Here is a 19,291-nt window from a genome sequence, read left to right as displayed (position 1 = left end):
TTCTCCCGGCGGAAGTAGACAGACGCAAATTGGGAGCTGTTGGTCAGGGCGTAGTTATCCTGAAATTTTGGAAAATTGTAGAAAGTCATTTATTTTCTCCTCAATAACATCTGGAAACACGTTCTAATAATCACATTCTTCTAAAGTGATAACAGACTCGGCGTTTTTTTTTTTGTGAATGAGAGAATTCGTTTGCTAGCTAGTTATATCCTTGTTAGCATAGCGTATACATCCAACGGAATTCTGCAGAAACAACTCTTAATTGTCTAAATTCTGGAAACATGGAGTCAATGAAAAATGCGCTCGGTTAAGTTTTGTGGATGTTTGCAACCTCGAATGAGATTTACAAGAAACGACTCCTTAGCTCGCATGGACTTCATATTCGATGGGGCACCTTTTAAATTTGTTGGGAAGCGTGTTTTTGTGATTTCGTTTTTGGGAATGACATCCAGGATTGTCGGAGCACACGAAGCAAAGTTTTGTAGCTAGTGAAAGAGTTCCTCTGTTTTCGTTGCTAGATATAACTGTATAGTAGTTAGCCACCGTTGTTAGCCGAGACTCTGCAGCAAGCTACTGTAGCTGCTAATGCATTGTCGGCTGAATTTCAATGATTTACTTTGTTTCGTTGCTAGCTATCAATCTTAACAATTTTAAGGAAAACGTATCTTATCGGACACGTTTCGAGTCTACTGGGGGAAAAGGCGTCCCATTTCCACTCCCTGGAGTTAACTAACCGCTAGCTAACGTTATAGTCTGGCTCGCTTCAGTTCAAGCTAACTGAACAAATTTAGACGGGCACATTGGCTAACAAGCTAAATAGTGCAATAGCTAGCTGGGGGGGAAAAACTAATGCATTTGCTATAGCTAGCTAATCAAGCTAAGAATATTACATAGTTTGTTATGTTGATTCAATAATTACTAACTAGTTAACTAATTCACAACACGGGTTTCAACTCAGACTTGTCGTCAGTTTTTAGAAATTCTCATGGTCACGAGGGGCTACTCGTCCGCGGATAAAGGCAAATCTGGAGTCTGGGAACACCAAATGGGACTGACTCGATTTTCAACATCTTTCAAAAAAGACAGGCTGGCTATTATTACACCAGGCCAGGTTAACTGGTTGTATTTCCTATAGGGTTTTACATTTAGAAAAATAAGTGTGATGCGAACCATTTTGATTGACGTCAAAGGATTCGTACATGGAGATAGATGCAGACCGAGTGAAAGTGGAGCCTGTATCAACATTTTCCAACGGAACACATTGTCAATAGGAACATCCCTGACCCAGGTGTTTTCTGCGAAAAGGTGGAGAGCTGCACGACGTAAGACGAGGAGTGATTAGAGGTACTAATTTATCTAAAGAAAGGGTTACAGCAGCGAAAGTGTCATTGTCACTGGCTTGTCTGAATACGTAGCATTTCGCTGCAAAGGATTGCAAAACTATTCATTTGATGTTTTGAATTCATTATTAGGACATACGCAACCATTATTTTTCACTGGGAGTCTATCGCCGACAATTTTAAGGTGTTTTCATAACATTGTTATTTGGGGATTCAGCTCTCAATGTTGTTATTTTTTATGTCATCACCTTTTTCAAGCATCTCCTCAACACAGACGGATGTTAGGGAAGGACTTGAAAGAGACTCTTTATCATACTTTGGAAAATGATAATTGGATATAAATCAAAGCAAATCTAGAAACGGAAGCCCAATGAGCGACACACAGTCCAGTATCACTGATAGGTAAGTACGACCTTTTCCAGGCATTTAGTAAACACTCCACTTCACAATGTCATTGAAGACAGCATGCCTTTTGGCTCCTGTACTTATGCACCTTTTGATTTATCAGATAGTGTAGGCGACATGTGGTCCTTTTGTAGCCCAGTTGGTAGAGAGCATGGTTTTTGTAACGCTAGGGTAGTGGGTTCGATTCCCGGGACCACCCAAACTTAAAGTATATGCACGCATGACTGTAAGTTGCTTTGTCTGCTAAAATTGCAAATTTACATGTTTGTTCTCAAGTCTTGTAAAAGCCTGCAAGGATTGGTATGCCCACTGATAATTTTCCACCGGCTGCATGCAAATGACAATTCTTCTCATGTTATGTTAATTGTCAATTGTTACAGTTTCTGGAGTCAGCTAAAGGCTTTTACTATCTCCCATATGGTATAGCCTAAGCTGTATATAAGTAATGTGTATTATTACTGAATGTTACTTAATATGTATTCCAACAACCCATTTCAAAATGATAAACCAGTAGGCGGGGCTTTATTTTTCATTGCGGTGTGTTCTTAAGTAGCACAATAACCCCCCATATATTTTTCTCAACCCAGTGCTGTGCTTAACTCTCCACTTTGTCACACCGCAGAAATTGAGCTTTTTGGTACTGGCAAAAGACCTCTGACCATTTACCATGATTTTGACACCAACAACCACATAATATACAAAAAGGGTCTTGAGCAGGTTGTTGCACCATCAAAGAGTGAAAATGGAATTTGAGCTGTTCCAAGTGCATCAACCACGATCATGTCAATAGTGTGTAGAGCTAAAGAGGCCTGACAACCAAATGAAGAAATAGTGCAATTTTGTTCTCTGCATCTGAAGTCTACTTTCCTGCAAGGAAGGAAATCAACAGACCAGAAATTCAGCAAGTAGGCTAGCCTGTACTGGATCTGTTTCATTCATCTTATCCAAAATAGTGAAATGACGTTTCCAACATGAGTAGTCTTATGGGGTGTTTGAACGAATAGGATGCTACTTGGTCAAACTAGGCCTATAGCCTAATAAAAATAATACAACCAATGCAACTAAATTGGTGTTTAATGGCAGGCGTTATCGATCAGTGACTTTGCCGCTGTGGTACAGCACTCCTCTCTCTGTGAGCTGCATTTTGTTAATGCTTTGCCTTGTCTAAAGGCAAAAATACAGTGCACGATTTTTGCGCACTCTACGGGCTCTAACCGTTGGAGAACCTCTCACATTTAACGATTCAGTCAAGCCAAATGGTAGTGACCTAGTAATCGGTATAGCATAGACCTGGCGGCATCTCCGTGGCTGTATGATTGGGCCAGAATCAGGCTATGTTTGCGCATGTGTAGGCCTAGTAAGGAAATCATCATAGCAACTGAGGAGGCATTTCAATGTACATACAAGGAACGCAACATCTGTGCACGTGGATTACTGATCAGTTTGAGAGGGAGAGCGTGGAGATGACAACTACCGGAGGTAAACTTTGAAAGCTTGCTACTGCTATAATTGATTTGAATAAACACTGTTTCATTGATTAAATAGCTTAATCATGGGCAGAGTTGTTGACCTCACAATAAGCCAGATTTTGAGTAATTTACATAACTTCCATTACATTAAAGTGGCAGCCGGGGCATAATCAATGGGAGATGGACAGTGCATGGGGGCTGAAAGTAGGCTTCATTTTAAATTGACTTTACTATCAACGAGGGCTTTGTGTTAACCTGTTTCTGCTTAAGAAATAAGAGGTAGGCCTAGAGCAGTGGCGGTCATGACATTGGGTCAGTCGGTTATTGTCATGCAAAATACTGCCAGTCTCACAGTAATTGACCGTTAATTAACATAACCACATCTCCAGGCTGCTGATACGTGCCTTTGGAACACCTACATTAAAAAATATATATATTTTTTAGTTTAATGAATCAATTTAATATACTACATCCCAATGAATCCATTATTTATTTTAGTCAGTTCTAAAGAAACATTACGATATGAAGAAAATGTATTTCAGAAGAGCAGAATATGAGTTACTTGGCTTACTGTATGTTATCTGGCTATGTGCCATGCCATAGGCTGTAGGCTTGTTCATTTAGCAGACAAGATATGCTTAAATCCCTTGCCATTATTTTATATGATTTTATAGTAAGAAGAATATACTATAAAATGAAAGGGAGTGCACACATGGAGTGGCTATATTGAGTGTAAAATGGATCATTTGAAACTGGTCCTATATGCTGGATTTAGTTATTTTGCAACTTTAGTTGTAAGTGATACAAACCTTTTAGAATGTCTTAGAAATCAAAACATACAGTATATGGGCTGCGTGATGTGACTATAGGCAATTGATGAGTTGAGAAAGTCACAAAAAAAGCTTGCGCTTTATTCCTTGCCTCAGGCTGTACACGTTGTTTTCTCATCAAGTGATCATATTTTCATCCATCAGACTATTCTCACTTTAATCTTGTCTTTACTGATATGTAAAATTAGTTATGAATTTAGAATGGCCCATTATGAAATGGGCAGGGGGAAAAATACTTGTCAGAGGCTGCTTTCCCGCCTGTTTGCTTTTCAATCATGCCAGGTAGGCTACTCACTCCGCTTATTTCACTCCATGCATCAACCACTGTGTGAGGAGCATGCACCCTCTCGCTGCACGACAGGTGATATTCCGGGAAGAAATGGAAACGGCATGGTGGTAAGAGATTCTGTAGCTAAAGATTGTCAGTCTATTAATTAAAATGTAAAGAATTCCCTATTCCTAGGCTATTCAAAATCGAATACAAATTCACCGTAATTGTAGGTTAACTCTGTAAGCAGGCCTGCTTACAATCATTAAACCAACAGCATCGCCTAGGTCTATACATTCTCTCCCAGACTCATGGATAGAAAGTTTGGAGCGTAGCATAATGTAACCAGTCCATTTGTATGCATAATAATGCAGTTCACACTCAACGGCGATTACTAGAATTTGTCATTTTGGAGTTATCGGCTAGATCAATTATGTACCAGACATCTTAAGTCCGTTTTTGAAAATGTTTTTCTGCCGTGCCGCAATATATGTTAGGCTATGTATTGTATATACAATGATTATTTTAATATATATATTTTTCTTCAGGGTTGGGCTCATATTTAGATTTATGCATAAGCTCTAATATGCATATGGTTGTTTTGAATGAATCATCACCTTAGAAAGCGCTGTCCGTTTCGTTGTTAAAAACAACATCCACAACGACTATGTTTTCCACTCAATTTCAACCTGTTGTTGAATCAATTTATTCAAATTGATCAATCACAGTGAGTATTTAAAAGCATGCTACAGTTTTGATAAGTGTTTAATCTGATTTTCGATTGCATTTGCATTGGTGTTAGAGGAGCAATAGAGCCCTGAGTACCAGGCCACTAGGACCTGATGGTTGTTAGCGAGTTGGTTATTACCAACGCATGTCCTGAGTGCATCAGAGGAAATCAGCGTGACTCGCGTGGAATTTTACTACGGCCATGACTGCTGGTGTGGCGGTAATACGGTCACCGCAACAGTCCTAGGTAGGTTTACTTGTTTGACAGACAAAATTATAGGCTATTATTAGTAGATTTTGTTGGCCAAGTCCTTCATTCACCACGCACTCCTTAAATATCTGTCAGTGAAGGGCTCAAATTGAGGGGGTATGTGAGGGTATGCCATACATTTGGTGCCATTGTTGTGATGAACTTGTGAGGTAGTTGATGAGAACCTTTTTTTATAGTTCTGGTTGGCTAATGGTGGGATATGCTTTGCATTTGCTTTGAGCACTGCTCATACTTGGTGATAGTGGCTTATTTTGAGGCTGAATATATATTCAAAATGTTAGCACATTATCGGGACAGCGTAAGTGCCCCCGGGAGACCATTGGAGCCATCAACTGAAAACCGGGTATGTGCTTACACTTTACGGGCTGCGGCATTACATGTTACTCTGGGTTTGCTCCGATTTCCTATCTTTTGGAGAAATGCGCCGGGAGCTGATCAGGAGCCCGTAGATCGGGTTGAAACGTGTAGTGTCCGCCGGCTTTAGTTGTATGCGTTGCACAGCTTGGGACTGTGTTGTCAGTGTGTGCAGTTAGCTCTTTGTCCTAGAGTTTTGCTGATCTCCACGTTTTTTTCCCACACCCCCGAGGCCCTCCCGGGAAGTGGTGACATTGCTGATAAACAATGCCTGTCAGTGGGACCCAGGCCTGGAATTTTGTGATTTTTAGGGGAAAGGCCATTTGGCCCTTGAGCTGCCCAGTCTGCCAGGGCACCAAGGCCATCTGCCAGGGCACCAAAGCCATTTACCAAAATTGACCATTTTAAATCGATTTGAAAGACACCGTATTCTGTTAATTTTTTTTTACGTGTATGTAAATAATTAGCCTACATGTCAAAGTGTAGGTGATAGCCTATGCGTATTGGCTACAGCCTCTATTGTCCACACCAATGCTGACATTAGTGAGGCACCGGAAAATCTAGCCAAACTTTAGACTTTTAATAACCTACACACTATATATACAAAGGTATGTGGACACACCTTCAAATTAGTAGATTTGGCTATTTCAGCCACACCCGTTGCTGACAGGTTTATGAAATCGAGTACATGGCTATGCAAACTCCACAGACAAACACTGGCAGTAGAATGGCCTTACTGAAGCGCTCAGTGACTTTCAGCATGGCACTGTCATAAGATGCCACCTTTCCATCAAGTGCTGTTATTGTGAAGTGGAAACATCTAGGAGCAACAACGGCTCAGCCTCGAAGTGGTAGGCCACACAAGCTCACAGAATGGGACCACTGAGTGCTGAAGCGCATGGCGTGTAAAATTTGTCTGCCCTTGGTTGCAACACTCACTACGAGTTCCAAACTGCCTCTGGAAGCAACGTCAGCAAGAGAACTATTCGTCTGGAACTTCACCATGCGTAATGACTTGGAGTGATGAATCACACGTCACCATCTGACAGTCCGATGGATTCATCTGGGTTTGGCGAATGCCAGGAGAATGCTACCTGCCAGAATGCGAATGCTACCTGCCAGTGCCAACAGTAAAGTTTGGAGGAGGAATAATCGTCTGGGGCTGTTTTTCATGGTTCGTGCTAGGCCCCTTAGTACCTTTGATGAGAAATCTTAACGCCACTGCATACAATGACATTCTAGATTCTGTGCTTCCAACTTTGTGGCAACAGTTTTGTCCCTTTCCTGTTTCAGCATGACAATGCCCCCGTGCACAAAGCGAGGTCCATACAGAAATGGTTTGTCGAGATCGTTGTGGAAGAACTTGACTGGCCTGCACAGAGCCCTGACCTCAACCCCATCGAACACCTTTAGGAAGAATTGGAACGCCGACTGCGAGCCAGGCCTAATCGCCCAACATCAGTGCCCGACTTTACTAATGCTCTTGTGGCTGAATGGAAGCAAGTCCCTGCAGCAATGTTCCAGCATCTAGTGGAAAGCCTTCCCAGAAGAGTGGAGGCTGTTTATAGCAGCAAATGGGGGACCACACCTCCTTGGGCCTTATTGCTTTATTAACACAGGTGTCATAAAAAAAATATTTCAAGCACAAGCCCATGTACTAGTGACTAGCCAACTAATCCTTTTCCAGTTTAGCCAACTTGGATCTATTTGCTAGCTAATAAGGCAGAACGTATAGCTGCACATATCTATGAGAGAGCCATGTGAGTGAGAGGTGCTTCAGAGCACAGCTGTTGGCAGCCGGGATAAGGAAATTATAATTTACTATATTCAACGTAAGGGCACAGCGGCCACTATGGCCGCAAGGGAGGCATTACAGCCACACGAGGGGACATCAACGGCCATGGCCTGGACCGGTGGGACCACACTCCCTCCCGGCCCTCTCCAATAGGTCTGCTTGTCTGGCAGTGGAAGGGAGGCAGGGGTGGTCTGTTGTTCTACCTGGCTGTTGAAGGCATAGGACACACAATATGAGACCCTGTGAGTTGGTGTCTGAGTAATGTGCGTTCCGTCAGGTTTATTTTTGAACGGTGTAAGCCTACAAAATGACAACCAAACATGAATGTATACATTGCTCCCTTTGAAAACAATGAATAAATGATAGATTATTAAGGGGTTTCTGAGTTACAAGAGTTAGGCCTAGTGCTCAGGCCCGAAATGTTTGTTTTGTGAAAACATAATGTGCAGCCGTTGCCTGCCATTAGACATTTCTGCAGCCTGTGGTGCTCTCCACTGATTGGTCCATATTCATGCAGAGTAAGTTCTTTTTAGCAGGTGTGAACTGAGCTTTCAGGGGTCAAAGTAAAAAGGCAGGTCTCGTGATGTGCAGTGAAGACTCCAGCTTCATGCAGAGGAAAATGTCAATATTAAATCAGTATTTCACTGGTACTACTACTGGAGCTGGGAATTGCCAAGAACCTCACGATACAATATTATCACAATTCTTAGATGCCGGTACGATGTGTATTGCGATTCGGTACTGCGATTTATTTATTTATTTTTTCAAAAAAATTGCCCACTATATGTCTGCTGCAGAGAGACAATAGAGACATAATACGTTTTGATCAGTCATGGAAAGAAAAGTGCTGGAAACATGTCGGCTAACTATTTTAAAAGAAGATGTCGAACAAACTTTAGGTTGAAAAATACCGTAGTTTTGGCACAGGTACAGACGATTTAGAGCTAGGTAACGTTACTTAGCAAAAAAAGGTCTCTTAAAGTCAAAGTATCAATATATCGTCCAAAATAATATCACGATATATAACTATCGGGAAAAGACACTCAACACATCATTACTATTAGCACACGCTTGCACATTACAGGCCAGAACATCTGAAGCAAAAAACCTTGTTAAGCAACTGATTTCGTGTTAAGCAACTGATTTCGTGTAAATCAAGGTTTGCTCTAAGCTACAGTGCACTTTGACATTTTGTTACGTTACAGCCTTATCATTAAATTGTTCCCCCCCCCCATCAACCTTCACACAATACCACATAATGACAAAGGAAAAAACGTTTTTTAGACATTTTGGCAAATATACAAAAAAAACTGATCACATTTTACAAGTATTCAGACCCTTTACTCAGTACTTTGTTGAAGCACCTTTGGCAGTGATTGCAGCCTCGAGTCTTCTTGGGTATGACGCTAGATGTTTAGCACACCTGTATTTGGGAAGTTAATCCAATTCTTCTCTGCAGATGGGGAGCGTTGCTGCACAGCTATTTTCAGGTCTCTCCAGAGATGTTTGGTCGGGTTCAAGTCCGGGCTCTTGCTGGGCCACTCAAGGACATTTAGAGACTTGTCCCGATGCCACGCCTGCATTGTCTTGGCTGTGTGCTTAGGGTTGTTGTCCTGTTGGAAGGTGAGCCTTCGCCTCAGTCTGAAGTCTTGAGTGCTCTGGAGCAGGTTTTCATCAAGGATCTCTCTGTACTTTGCTCCGTTCATCGATCCTGACTAGTCTCTCAGTCCCTGCTGCTAAAAAACATCCCCACGGCATGATGCTGCCACCACCATGCTTCACCGTAGGGATGGTGCCAGGTTTCCTCCAGACGTGACGCTTGGCATTCAGGCCAAAGAGTTCAATCTTTATTTCATCAGACTAGAGGATCTTGTTTCTCATGGTCTGATAATCCTTTAGGTGCTTTTTGGCAAACTCCAAGCGGGCTGTCATGTGCGTTTTACTGAGGAGTGGCTTTTGTCTGGCCACTCTACAATAAAGGCCTGATTGGTGGAGTGCTGCAGAGATGGTTGTCCTTCTGGAAGGTTCTCCCATCTCCACAGAGGAACTCTAGAGCTCTGTCAGAGTAACCATCGGGTTCTTGGTCACCTCCCTGACCAAAGCCCTTCTCTCCCGATTGCTCAGTTTTGCCGGGGGGCCAGCTCTAGGAAGAGTCTTGGTGTTTTCAAACGTCTTCCATTTAAGAATGATGGAGGCCACTGTGTTCTTGGGGACCTTCAATGCTGAAGAAATGTTTTGGTAACCTTCCCCAGATCTGTGCCACAACTCAATCTTGTCTCTGAGCTCTACGGACAATTCCTTCTACCTCATGGCTTGATTTTTGGTCTGACATGCACTGTCAACTGTGGGATCTTATATAGACAGGTGTGTTCCTTTCCAAATCATGTCCAATCAATTGAATTTACCACCGGTGGATTCCAAGTTGTAGAAACATTTCAAGGATGATCAATGGAAACAGGATGCACCTGAGCTCAATTTCGAGTCTCATAGCAAAGGGTCTGAATACTTATGTAAATAAGGTATTTCTATTTTTATGTGAAAAAAATCTCTAAAACCTGTTTACCTTGTCATTATGGGGTATTGTGTGTAGATTGATGAGGAATAGTTTTTATTTAATCAATTTTAGAATTAGGCTGTAACATAACAAAATGTAGTCTGAATACCTTCCCGAATGCACTGTATGCAGTGCATTAGCAAGGTAGCCTAGATATTGTGGCTGGATACCCTTATTATCCCTGGAATAGGCGCTGAGTCAGATGGAATTACTGGACAGACTCTCTGGTGTGTGCCGTCTCACCATCACGGGCCTTTCATTCTCCTGATGGATTGTTATGTCGATGGCCAGTGACACAACATGGCCGTCCCAGAGGTCCCACCTGTTCACTCTCAACTCCTACATCGTTCTTTTACTCCGTTGTTTCCTAATCCTCTTCCTCTGTCATGGTTCTCAGGGTGCCTAAAAACCTCATAATGAATCTACTGTTTCTTGAGTTTAATTAAAAATCATAATTCGTCCTGTTTTATTAAATCATAATAATCCAGTCTGCTCTCTCACTGCCCTTCCCTAACATGGGGTTGGGCACCTGATTTCTTGTGGGTTTAATTGCCTTGGAGGGTCATTGTAGATCAACTTAGTCTCTCACTGGGGTGTAAATGGAGGGCTTTCCTCACACCTTGCTGTCACTTTGGCAGGCACACACCAGCTCTCCTACCACTGCAAACTCCCAGTCCCTATCACCAGCCCCAGCAGCTCTAGAGAGATGAAATACATGACAAAAGATCACTGTAATGTTGAGGAATGAAATAAATGCAATCAATGTTCAAGCACTGAGCAAATTTCAGGTCTGCTGAGCGCAAACTTGAATGATGTCAAAATTCTGTGCAATTTCTGGTGTGCATTTGCTGTGAACACTAAGGCTGTACCTGTTTTAAGTGGGCAAGTAGACTACTGTGGCTATTTGATCATAATTTGGGCCTACCATAATATAAACAATGGAGAAAATGCATCCCGTAACATTTTAACATGGAAATAGCTGTTCTGTTATTCAGCCTACAGTAGCAGCCAATGTGTGGTGTTCAGTGTAGACCTACAGTGCCTTCGGAAAGTATTCAGATCCCTGGACTTTTTCCACGTTGTGTTCGGTTACAGCCTTATTCTAAAGTTTATTACATTATTTTTTCCCCTCATCAATCTACCAACATTACCCCATAATGACAAAGCAAAAAATAAAACACTGAAATATCAATTTTACATAAGTATTCAGACCCTTCACTCAGTACTTTGTTGAAGCAGCTATTACAGCCATGAGTCTTCTTGGGTAATATGCTACAAGCTTGTCACACCTGTATTTGGGGAGTTGTCTTGGCGGTGTGTGTAGGGTCGTTGTCCTGTTGGAAGGTGAACCTTTGCAACAGTCTGAGGTCCTGAGCGCTCTGGAGCAGGTTTTCATCAAAGATCTCTCTGTACTTTGCTCCGTTCATCTTTCCCTTGTTCCTGACTCGTCTTCCAGTTCCTGCTGCTGGAAAAAAAATCCCCACAACATGATGCTGCCATCACCATAATTCACCGTAGGGATGGTGCCAGGTTTCCTCCAGACGTGACGCTTGGCATTCAGGCCAAAGAGTTCAATCTTGGTTTCATCAGACTAGAGTCTTTAGGTGCCTTTTGGCAAACTCCAAGTGGGTGGTCATGTGCCTTTTACTGAGGTGTAGCTTCCATCTGGCCACTCTACCATGAAGGCCTGATTGGTGGAGTGCTGCAGAGATGGTTTTCCTTCTGGAAGGTTCTCCCATCTCCACAGAGGAGCTCTGTCAGAGTGACCATCGGGTTCTTGGTTACCTCCCTGACCAAGGCCCTTCTCTCCCGATTGCTCAGTTTGGCTGGGCGGCCAGCTCTAGGAAGAGTCTTGGTGTTTCCAAACTTCTTCCATTTTTAAGAATGGTGGAGACCACTGTGTTCTTGGGGACATTCAATGCTGCAGAAATGTTTTGGTACCCTTCCCCAGATCTGTGCCTTGACACAATCCTGTCTCGGAGCTCTACGGACAATTCCTTTAACCTCATGACTTGGTTTTTGCTCTGTCATGCACTGTCAACTGTGGGACCTTATATAGACAGGTGTGTGTGCCTTTCCAAATCATGTCCAATCAATTGTATATACCACAGGGGGACTCCAATCATCAAGTTGTAGAAACATCTCAAGGATGATCAATGGAAACAGGATGCACCTGAGCTCAATTTTGAGTCTCATAGCGAAGGGTCTGAATACTTATGTAAATAAGGTATTTCAGTTTGTTTTATACAGTTGCAAAAATGTCTTAATGTTCTTAATGCTTAATCATTATGGGTTATTTTGTGTAGATTGCTGAGGAAAATATATATATTTTTTAAATGCATTTTAGAATAAGGCTGTATCGTAACAAAATGTGGATAACATCAAGTGGTCTGAATACTTTCCGAAAGCACTTTCCATGGGACTTTAAAAAAATACATGCAGTGCTTGACATTAACCTATTAACCTTGTCTATCAGACAAGGAGATGATTGAAAATGTTGTTTGATGCAAGAAACTTTACAAATTAAAATGCATTACTATTCCCATACCATTTATTACAGGAAATCTGACAAATTACGCTCTGCCTATTGGTGACTTAGTTTATTCAAGATGTCTCAAAATACAACACTGCCCTTTTTGAGACACAAGATGGCTAGAAATGCACACCTTTTGTCCTCTTGTTGAAGCAACCACTCCCCCATTGTTGACAAGAAATGAGCTATAACTGGGACAATAACTCACTAACTAGCAAATTATATGAAAAAATGTGCACATTGCTACATGCAGCTCTCGCTTTGATCTCTTAACAAGCGCATCTACTCGCAAGCGCTATACTGTAGCCACAGTCCAGTTCAAAGTAAATGGCACAGATCCATATATGGCTATGTCTATTTGCATAAAGGACAAAAGCAGCTTTGATTGATTTTGTTGCACGTTTGTGTAGAGTATGGGCCTGATTCATGTCTGTCAATGCAATAGAATCCTACTCCAATGCTCTCTGCCTATAAGAAAGTCTCTTGCGTACTTCGTTTTGTTTACGGGGTGTTACATTGAAAGTGGCCAATATTGTGTGGATTCGATCACAATTCCCACAGCAGAGTGAAATGTTGATTGTGTTAACTAAAGAGGAAAACTCTAGAAAGTTGAGTGAAGTTCAATCTAGTGCTTCTGCGCAGTCTGATGGGTAATATTAAGTGCATTATGCTGGTGGTGTTAGTGCCAGCCTTTTCTTTGACAGTCCCTAAAGACGTACCTGGTAACTCAAAAGCCGCCTAATGGAATTATATTTTCTCAGACGGCGGTGAGTCATTCTCTTCAAGTCAGAACCCAATATTTTAATCGCAGCCCATCCCTTCAGTTAGATCACTTTCTTACCTAGAGTTAGGCTAGTGGAGCTCATAGGCTACAGGGAAAATGTCCTCTAATAGGCTACAGGAAAAATAAATGCTGCTGCTACCTAGTGCCTACTGCACTGGAAAAACAACCGCTTTATCCATCAAGTTAGTGGAACAAATGAAAGTAAGGAGTGGAGAAAATAGTATACCATCTGCTCCCAGTGTATTTCTGTAATCATGTAGCCTAGTATTTTCTCAGCAGTGGGTCGTTGGGAGTTGTTGGGCCAGCAGAGCGAGAGAGACTGGGAGATTCAGATAAATCCAGGCAGTACCCCAGGGCTGGTGGTGGAAAGGGGGTGGGGTAGGAGCCCAGGGGTGGGGGTCCACCACCACCAACACACATCTCACTTTGATGCTGATGGTAGTGGACACATTGCAACCTCTTATTTGCAAAGAAGTGCCGCAGGGCCCAACATTACGTTCACTTCACAAAAGACAGGATCGCAACAATGGAGAGAAGGATATGGAGGAAAGGCAGCGTTGCCAATGTGTCAAGTCTTCACATGTCTGTGCTGTGGTTTCAGAGACCAAGGAGAAGTAGGCCCACTCAAAGCATTGTACTCCCTCAGGACTCGGCATATAATTGTTGTTTTGGCTACTTCGGACTGTCAGCTCTATCTGTTTTTACCTGACAGCTTTAGGAACTTTTGTTTTAAATGAAAGCGTTCATAGACAGAACATTGCATGTCTTACTTCAGTGGAAGACTCGTTTCCTGGCTTGGATGCTCAAAATACAGCAAAACTAACTAATGCCAGGGAAGCAGTCTTGCCAGTTGAAGCTCAGACACACCGGTAGGCTTGTCAAATGTTTGCATGGTGACAGTATTTACCACCTCTGAACGGTGTCTGCAGTCACTCTTTTGTGTTCTCACAGCAAAGACCTTGGAAGTCGTTAGCCTTAAAATACTCCAAACCAGAAGGTGGCAGTAGCATTGTTTGGCAATGCTTATGGTCTAGATTCCAAGCTATCTGCGCTAATGTTGCTATTTTGTATAAGCCTTTGTTGATATTAGCCAGATGGCCACAGCTAGATGACTACCTAGCAAGATGACAAAGAAACAATATATATCCTACGCATAGTCCCATACGGCCAGTGCCAGTCCATAGCCAAATGTTTAACTAGCTAGCTAAAGTAAGCATATTCGCTAGCTAGCACAACATAGCTAACTAGCTGGTTAAAGACACCAAACTCGGCAGCTAACCCATGCAGCTATTTTCATGGAAACTAGCTAATCCATTGTGATTTAATTAAGTCAATACTAGCTACTAGGGATGCGCAATATATCGGTAAACATATCAGTATCGGCTGATGTCTAGTTTAAAGCCAATGTTAAAAACCGATGTCAAAGTTACCGTGCATCCTATATAACGTAGGTACATGACGTATTAACGCCACGTAAAATTTTGCGCTACACGTGCAACACAGCATTCCTAACCTAGCCCACAATGTCTGCTGTGTGGCTCGAGCAGTCATTTGTAAGAGTAAGAACATTTCAGCGAGACAACTCAAAAGGCGAAATCCATTAATGCCAAGATGAATGGAATTCATTGCCCTTGACAATCAACCGTTCTGTCGTGGGTGATGTTGGCTTTCGCCGACTGGTCGAGCACTGGTACACACTGCCAAGTGCGCTATTTTTTTCGATGTTGCCCTATCGGAGTTACACAGTAATAGCGTCACTGCTATTAGCTTCAAGACATGCGTACTATAGAACACCGTTTGGGTCTTTTGCGTGTCAAAAAAGATACAGTAGCACTGTCAAAGCTGTACAATAAACTCAAATACTGGCCACGAACGATGTGTTTACAATACCACGTTGGTAATAAAGCATCATTTGTTCGAACCCAACTTCTGGGGTAGATATCTTTAGCTTGGTACCTAGCTAGCACCATTACAACCAGCCTGAAAACAATGACCAGTAGACACTGCAGTCATTTTCATTATTCTTAGAAATAATTGTTGTTTGCCTATTGAACTTCAGTTCATGAAAATAAATAGCTAGCCAGCTACTTAACCCTATTGCCCAAGGCTAACGTTATAAGCAGCCAGCTAGCTTCATCTGGCTAGTGAGGCTTGACCGGGTTATGTGTTGTGAAGCTCGCAACAATAAGGATTCGGCACAATAGCGGAATTTGCGTTTTGCCTTCAAAATAAAGTATGTAATTGACTTTGATGCAAATGAATACAAATAGTGGAATTATGCCATACTTTTATTTTGAAGGCTATCCGCAAAGTCCACTATTGTGGCTAATCCTCATTGGCTAGCTTCACATAGATGGGCCCGACCACAATTAATGAAATAAGAACTGTCTTATAAATTAGGGTTATTTTAGATGGTGACACCTAGCTATATAGTTAGCTAGGTAACTATAGCTACTGAAACCGATGTCGTATTATTTGACGTGTATCTTTTTTGACACGCAACGACCCAAACGGCGTTCCATAGAAAACCTGTTTGAGAATGAAACGACTGAACAAACGAACAACAAAACAGCACAGCAAGTAAGTGAAAGAAATAGGTTTTGATTATGTTTTACTGGTAATGGGGACATGCGTAAATGCCAACAAAATAACTTTTTGGTGTGTGTAACCTTTTTTATTTCACTAGGCAAGTCAGTTAAGAACAAATTCTTATTTACAATGACGGTGTTTAGTGTTATATGCATTGCATGTGTGCGCTTAGCTACCATCCCATAGCCTACATTGCATATGAAGTGTGACTGGCTCATCCAGAGAAAATGCTATCTTTTTCCCTCGTTTTTTTTGTTGTTGGCTCCATCACTTGGGGGTTCGTGCTCTCTAATTTGCTCAAAGTCCAATTGTTGGCCACTGACGAGCATTGCTATTTATTCTACAAGTAGAATCGGTAGGTTCGTCGTTACCGGGTCAGCACGCAGCTTTTTTTTCTAGCAAGGGAAGAAACGGCCACCCACTAAGTGTTTATCGATTCTCGTTGTGTTTCATGCTTTTGGCCTAGATAATTTTAAGGGGCAATCTGCAGTTGCTACATTCATTTTGGGATTTATAAATGAGTGATATGTACACATTGATTCTTGAAGAATATAATTTTATAAATGCCTCATGAGCTTTATTTAACTGTCGTACTCCATCAGAACCCAAAATATAAGCTTGTTTTACTCTAATATAAATGTAAACAAACACTATATAGCCTCAAAACATTGTTAAAACTATCATTTTGATATCATGGTATCTCTGTCTATGAATTTGAGTGGGTACATTTCTCATTATAAGCCCCATCCCTAAGCTTTTTACCAAAACGGGCGGGGAGAACACTTTCTTATTGTTTCAACTGCTGATTTCCCCTTTAACACACAACCAGCTTCCTAGTTTTTCCTCTGTCTAGGCTTCCTCTAGATCTTATTACACTTCTACTGCAATGGTGTATGGGAAGGTGTTTGTGTGAGGGCGCTGCTTCTCTGCAGAGGCCGATTTAGACATTATTTATTTTGTCCGGCTCCCTTTCCCTGCATCTCAGTGAGGATGCTAAAATTGAATGCGGTCTCCGGGGTAGTGTGGAGCAGAGCGGAGACTATCAGGGTCTGCACTGTGATTTTATGACCGACCGGAGCCTCGAATTCTTGTAGTATCAAAGATTAACTCACAAAAGTAGAACATTAGAAAATATAATAAAAAAGTTTCCACGCACTCTGGCGGCACAGATGCTGTCGTGAGCCCCTAACTGCAATGAACCTGCGTCAGACAAATGTGCTTCAATTGAGAAAGTGCATTAGGCTAGATGTGCAAAATACACTTAGAGCAGAGGTGAAATGTCCCTTTTTCACTGTATATGGACATTAATGTTATTAACATATAATGTGCCATAAAAGTCAAACATTTCCTCACGCAAATACTAGCGTTTCTGCATCTCACAGGCCATCTATATTTCCTGGTTGTAAGTAAACCACAATATCCAGAGTTCATAGCAATTTCAGGGTTCCTTCGAGGGTGGGAACACAGTTGGACAAGGAAGTAGGGCTCCCGTAAGGCTCTAGTCTTTATAAAGCCAGAAAAAAATTGTCCACCTAGATATCCTGCAATGTCCTGGTAGTTAGGTGGTTGAGAGTGCAATGGCTTGTGCAAAAGTCAACCATATCTACTCACTGCTAGCGTGATTGTGCAATCTGCGAAACAACACACTTTAAAAAATTGTATTTATTTAACCTTTTATTTAGCTAGGCAAGTCAGTTAAGAACAAATTATTTTTTACAATGACGGCCTACACCGGCCAAACCCTAACCCGGACGACGCTGGGCCAATTGTGCGCCGCCCTATGGGACTCCCAATCACGGCCAGTTGTGATACAGCCTGGAAACTAACCAGGGTCTGTAGTGACGCCTCTAGCACTGAGATGCCAAATGCCACAATAATTGCTACAAAACATGACTCCATTTTTAGATCAGACTGCAGGCTCAATCAACCAATGATGTCATTGCTTGAACTCTCCCTGAATGAAAATTCTGAAATACCTCTATAGTGCATAATTATGTCTGAAACACCTCCTCATTAATCAGAATTATGTAGGGAGACTGGAAAGTCACCCTGTATAGTGTCTAGCAGGGAATTTTTCTTAAACACTTCATGGACAAACATCTTATGCAAATATTTAAGGTTAGCTCCAGACAGTCTACAGTGAAGAAATGTCTGTCCCCAAGCCCTGTCAGAAATCCTGATTGGGTTTATTGGGGCAGAAAGGGTTCCTTCCCCCTCAGGCTGTGGGAGCTCCCTTTTGATGTCATGAGAGGGGAGGGGCTGTGCCTTAGCTTTAACCCAGCTTTGACCTGTGGCCTAGTAGTCCATCCACTGGCTTTCTTTTCCCCCTCTCTTTTTTTTTACCTCTATCGGTAATCAACATGGGATCTTACAGGCAGAAGACACTTGACTGGCATTTTTCGTTTGTATCATGACTCCTCTTGACCTATTCACTGAAGCACTGGATCTTGTAGCACATCCTATCTTGTAGCCCTGCAGGACAGGTTGTAGCCTATTATATAGCACTATATTTCTTGGAAAGTTGCACTTTGACTCCTCTCTGACGTCTCAAGTCAACCAATTGCTTCAGCCTAAATGCCCGTAGGTCACATTGGTTCATTGGCTTATTTTAGGGGTGTCTAACTCATTCTATGAAGGGTGGAGTGTCTGCAGTTTTTTCTTTCTTTCTTTCAATTAAGACCTAGACAACCAGGTGTGGGGAGTTGTTTACTAATTAGTGACCTTAATCAATCAACTACAAGGGAGAAGCAAAAACTCACACTCGGGCCTCCGTGGAATGAGTTTGACATGTGGCTTATTGGCTTTGATTATGTTAAAATGAAGGTAACGTGTCGTATGTAACCTATATCAACCATAACCATATAGAATATAATTTTGTCACCTGTCTGATCAATCAGACATTCCATTATCGACCTGAATTTTTCAAACATAAGCCGTGTGTTTGCGGGAGGACTTCTCCTCAGTCAGTGGGAAGAGAGGTGATGTCATAGTTGTAACCACAGTGAGCGACTGTGATTGTAGTGTGTAGTCTGCAACGAGATACAAACATCATGTGTTCTCTCTCTCCCTCATTGCAGAGCCAAACATGAGTCACTTCTCTCCCTGCCCCTCGGGTCAGCAGCCCTGAGATCATCCATTCACAGCTCTCAGATCAGCAAGTCTGTCAGAACAGAAGGAAGGGCCCTCTTTCATTACAACACCTGTCTGTGCACTACTACACTCTGTTTCCACTGCTGCTGGAACCTTCCTTACAATTACAGCAGTTAGCTCAAGTTTTAGCCTACACTTTGGCCTGGATTGAAAAGTAGTCCTAGGTCTGTATTGCTGCTAAGCCCTAGTTGTTTGTCAGGCACCCATTACTAACGATTCA

At 42.1% G+C, this 19,291-nt stretch overlaps 1 protein-coding gene across 8 annotated transcripts in view; it reads left to right on the top strand.

The window, feature by feature from the left end:
• The first annotated feature begins 13 nt into the window (after nucleotides 1-13).
• The window catches only part of LOC139549250 (rho guanine nucleotide exchange factor 12-like), a 72,735-nt gene continuing 53,457 nt past the window's right edge, over nucleotides 14-19,291 (top strand). For 7 of the 8 annotated variants that reach the window (XM_071359507.1, XM_071359504.1, XM_071359506.1 and 4 more), the window contains exons 1-2: nucleotides 14-1,344; nucleotides 1,599-1,742. In XM_071359507.1, coding sequence (XP_071215608.1) covers nucleotides 1,711-1,742 — 32 coding nt within the window. In that variant the 5' untranslated portion in view covers nucleotides 14-1,344; nucleotides 1,599-1,710. Of the gene's footprint in view, nucleotides 1,743-19,291 lie in introns of all 8 variants that reach the window. The other variant, XM_071359501.1, reaches the window with a different exon arrangement.

The sequence above is a fragment of the Salvelinus alpinus genome, chromosome 22 (genome assembly GCF_045679555.1).
Source record: "Salvelinus alpinus chromosome 22, SLU_Salpinus.1, whole genome shotgun sequence".
NCBI classification, from domain to species: Eukaryota; Metazoa; Chordata; class Actinopteri; order Salmoniformes; family Salmonidae; genus Salvelinus; species Salvelinus alpinus.
The sequence above is the reverse complement of the archived record's forward strand: the minus strand, read 5'-3'. Positions and strand labels throughout refer to the sequence as shown.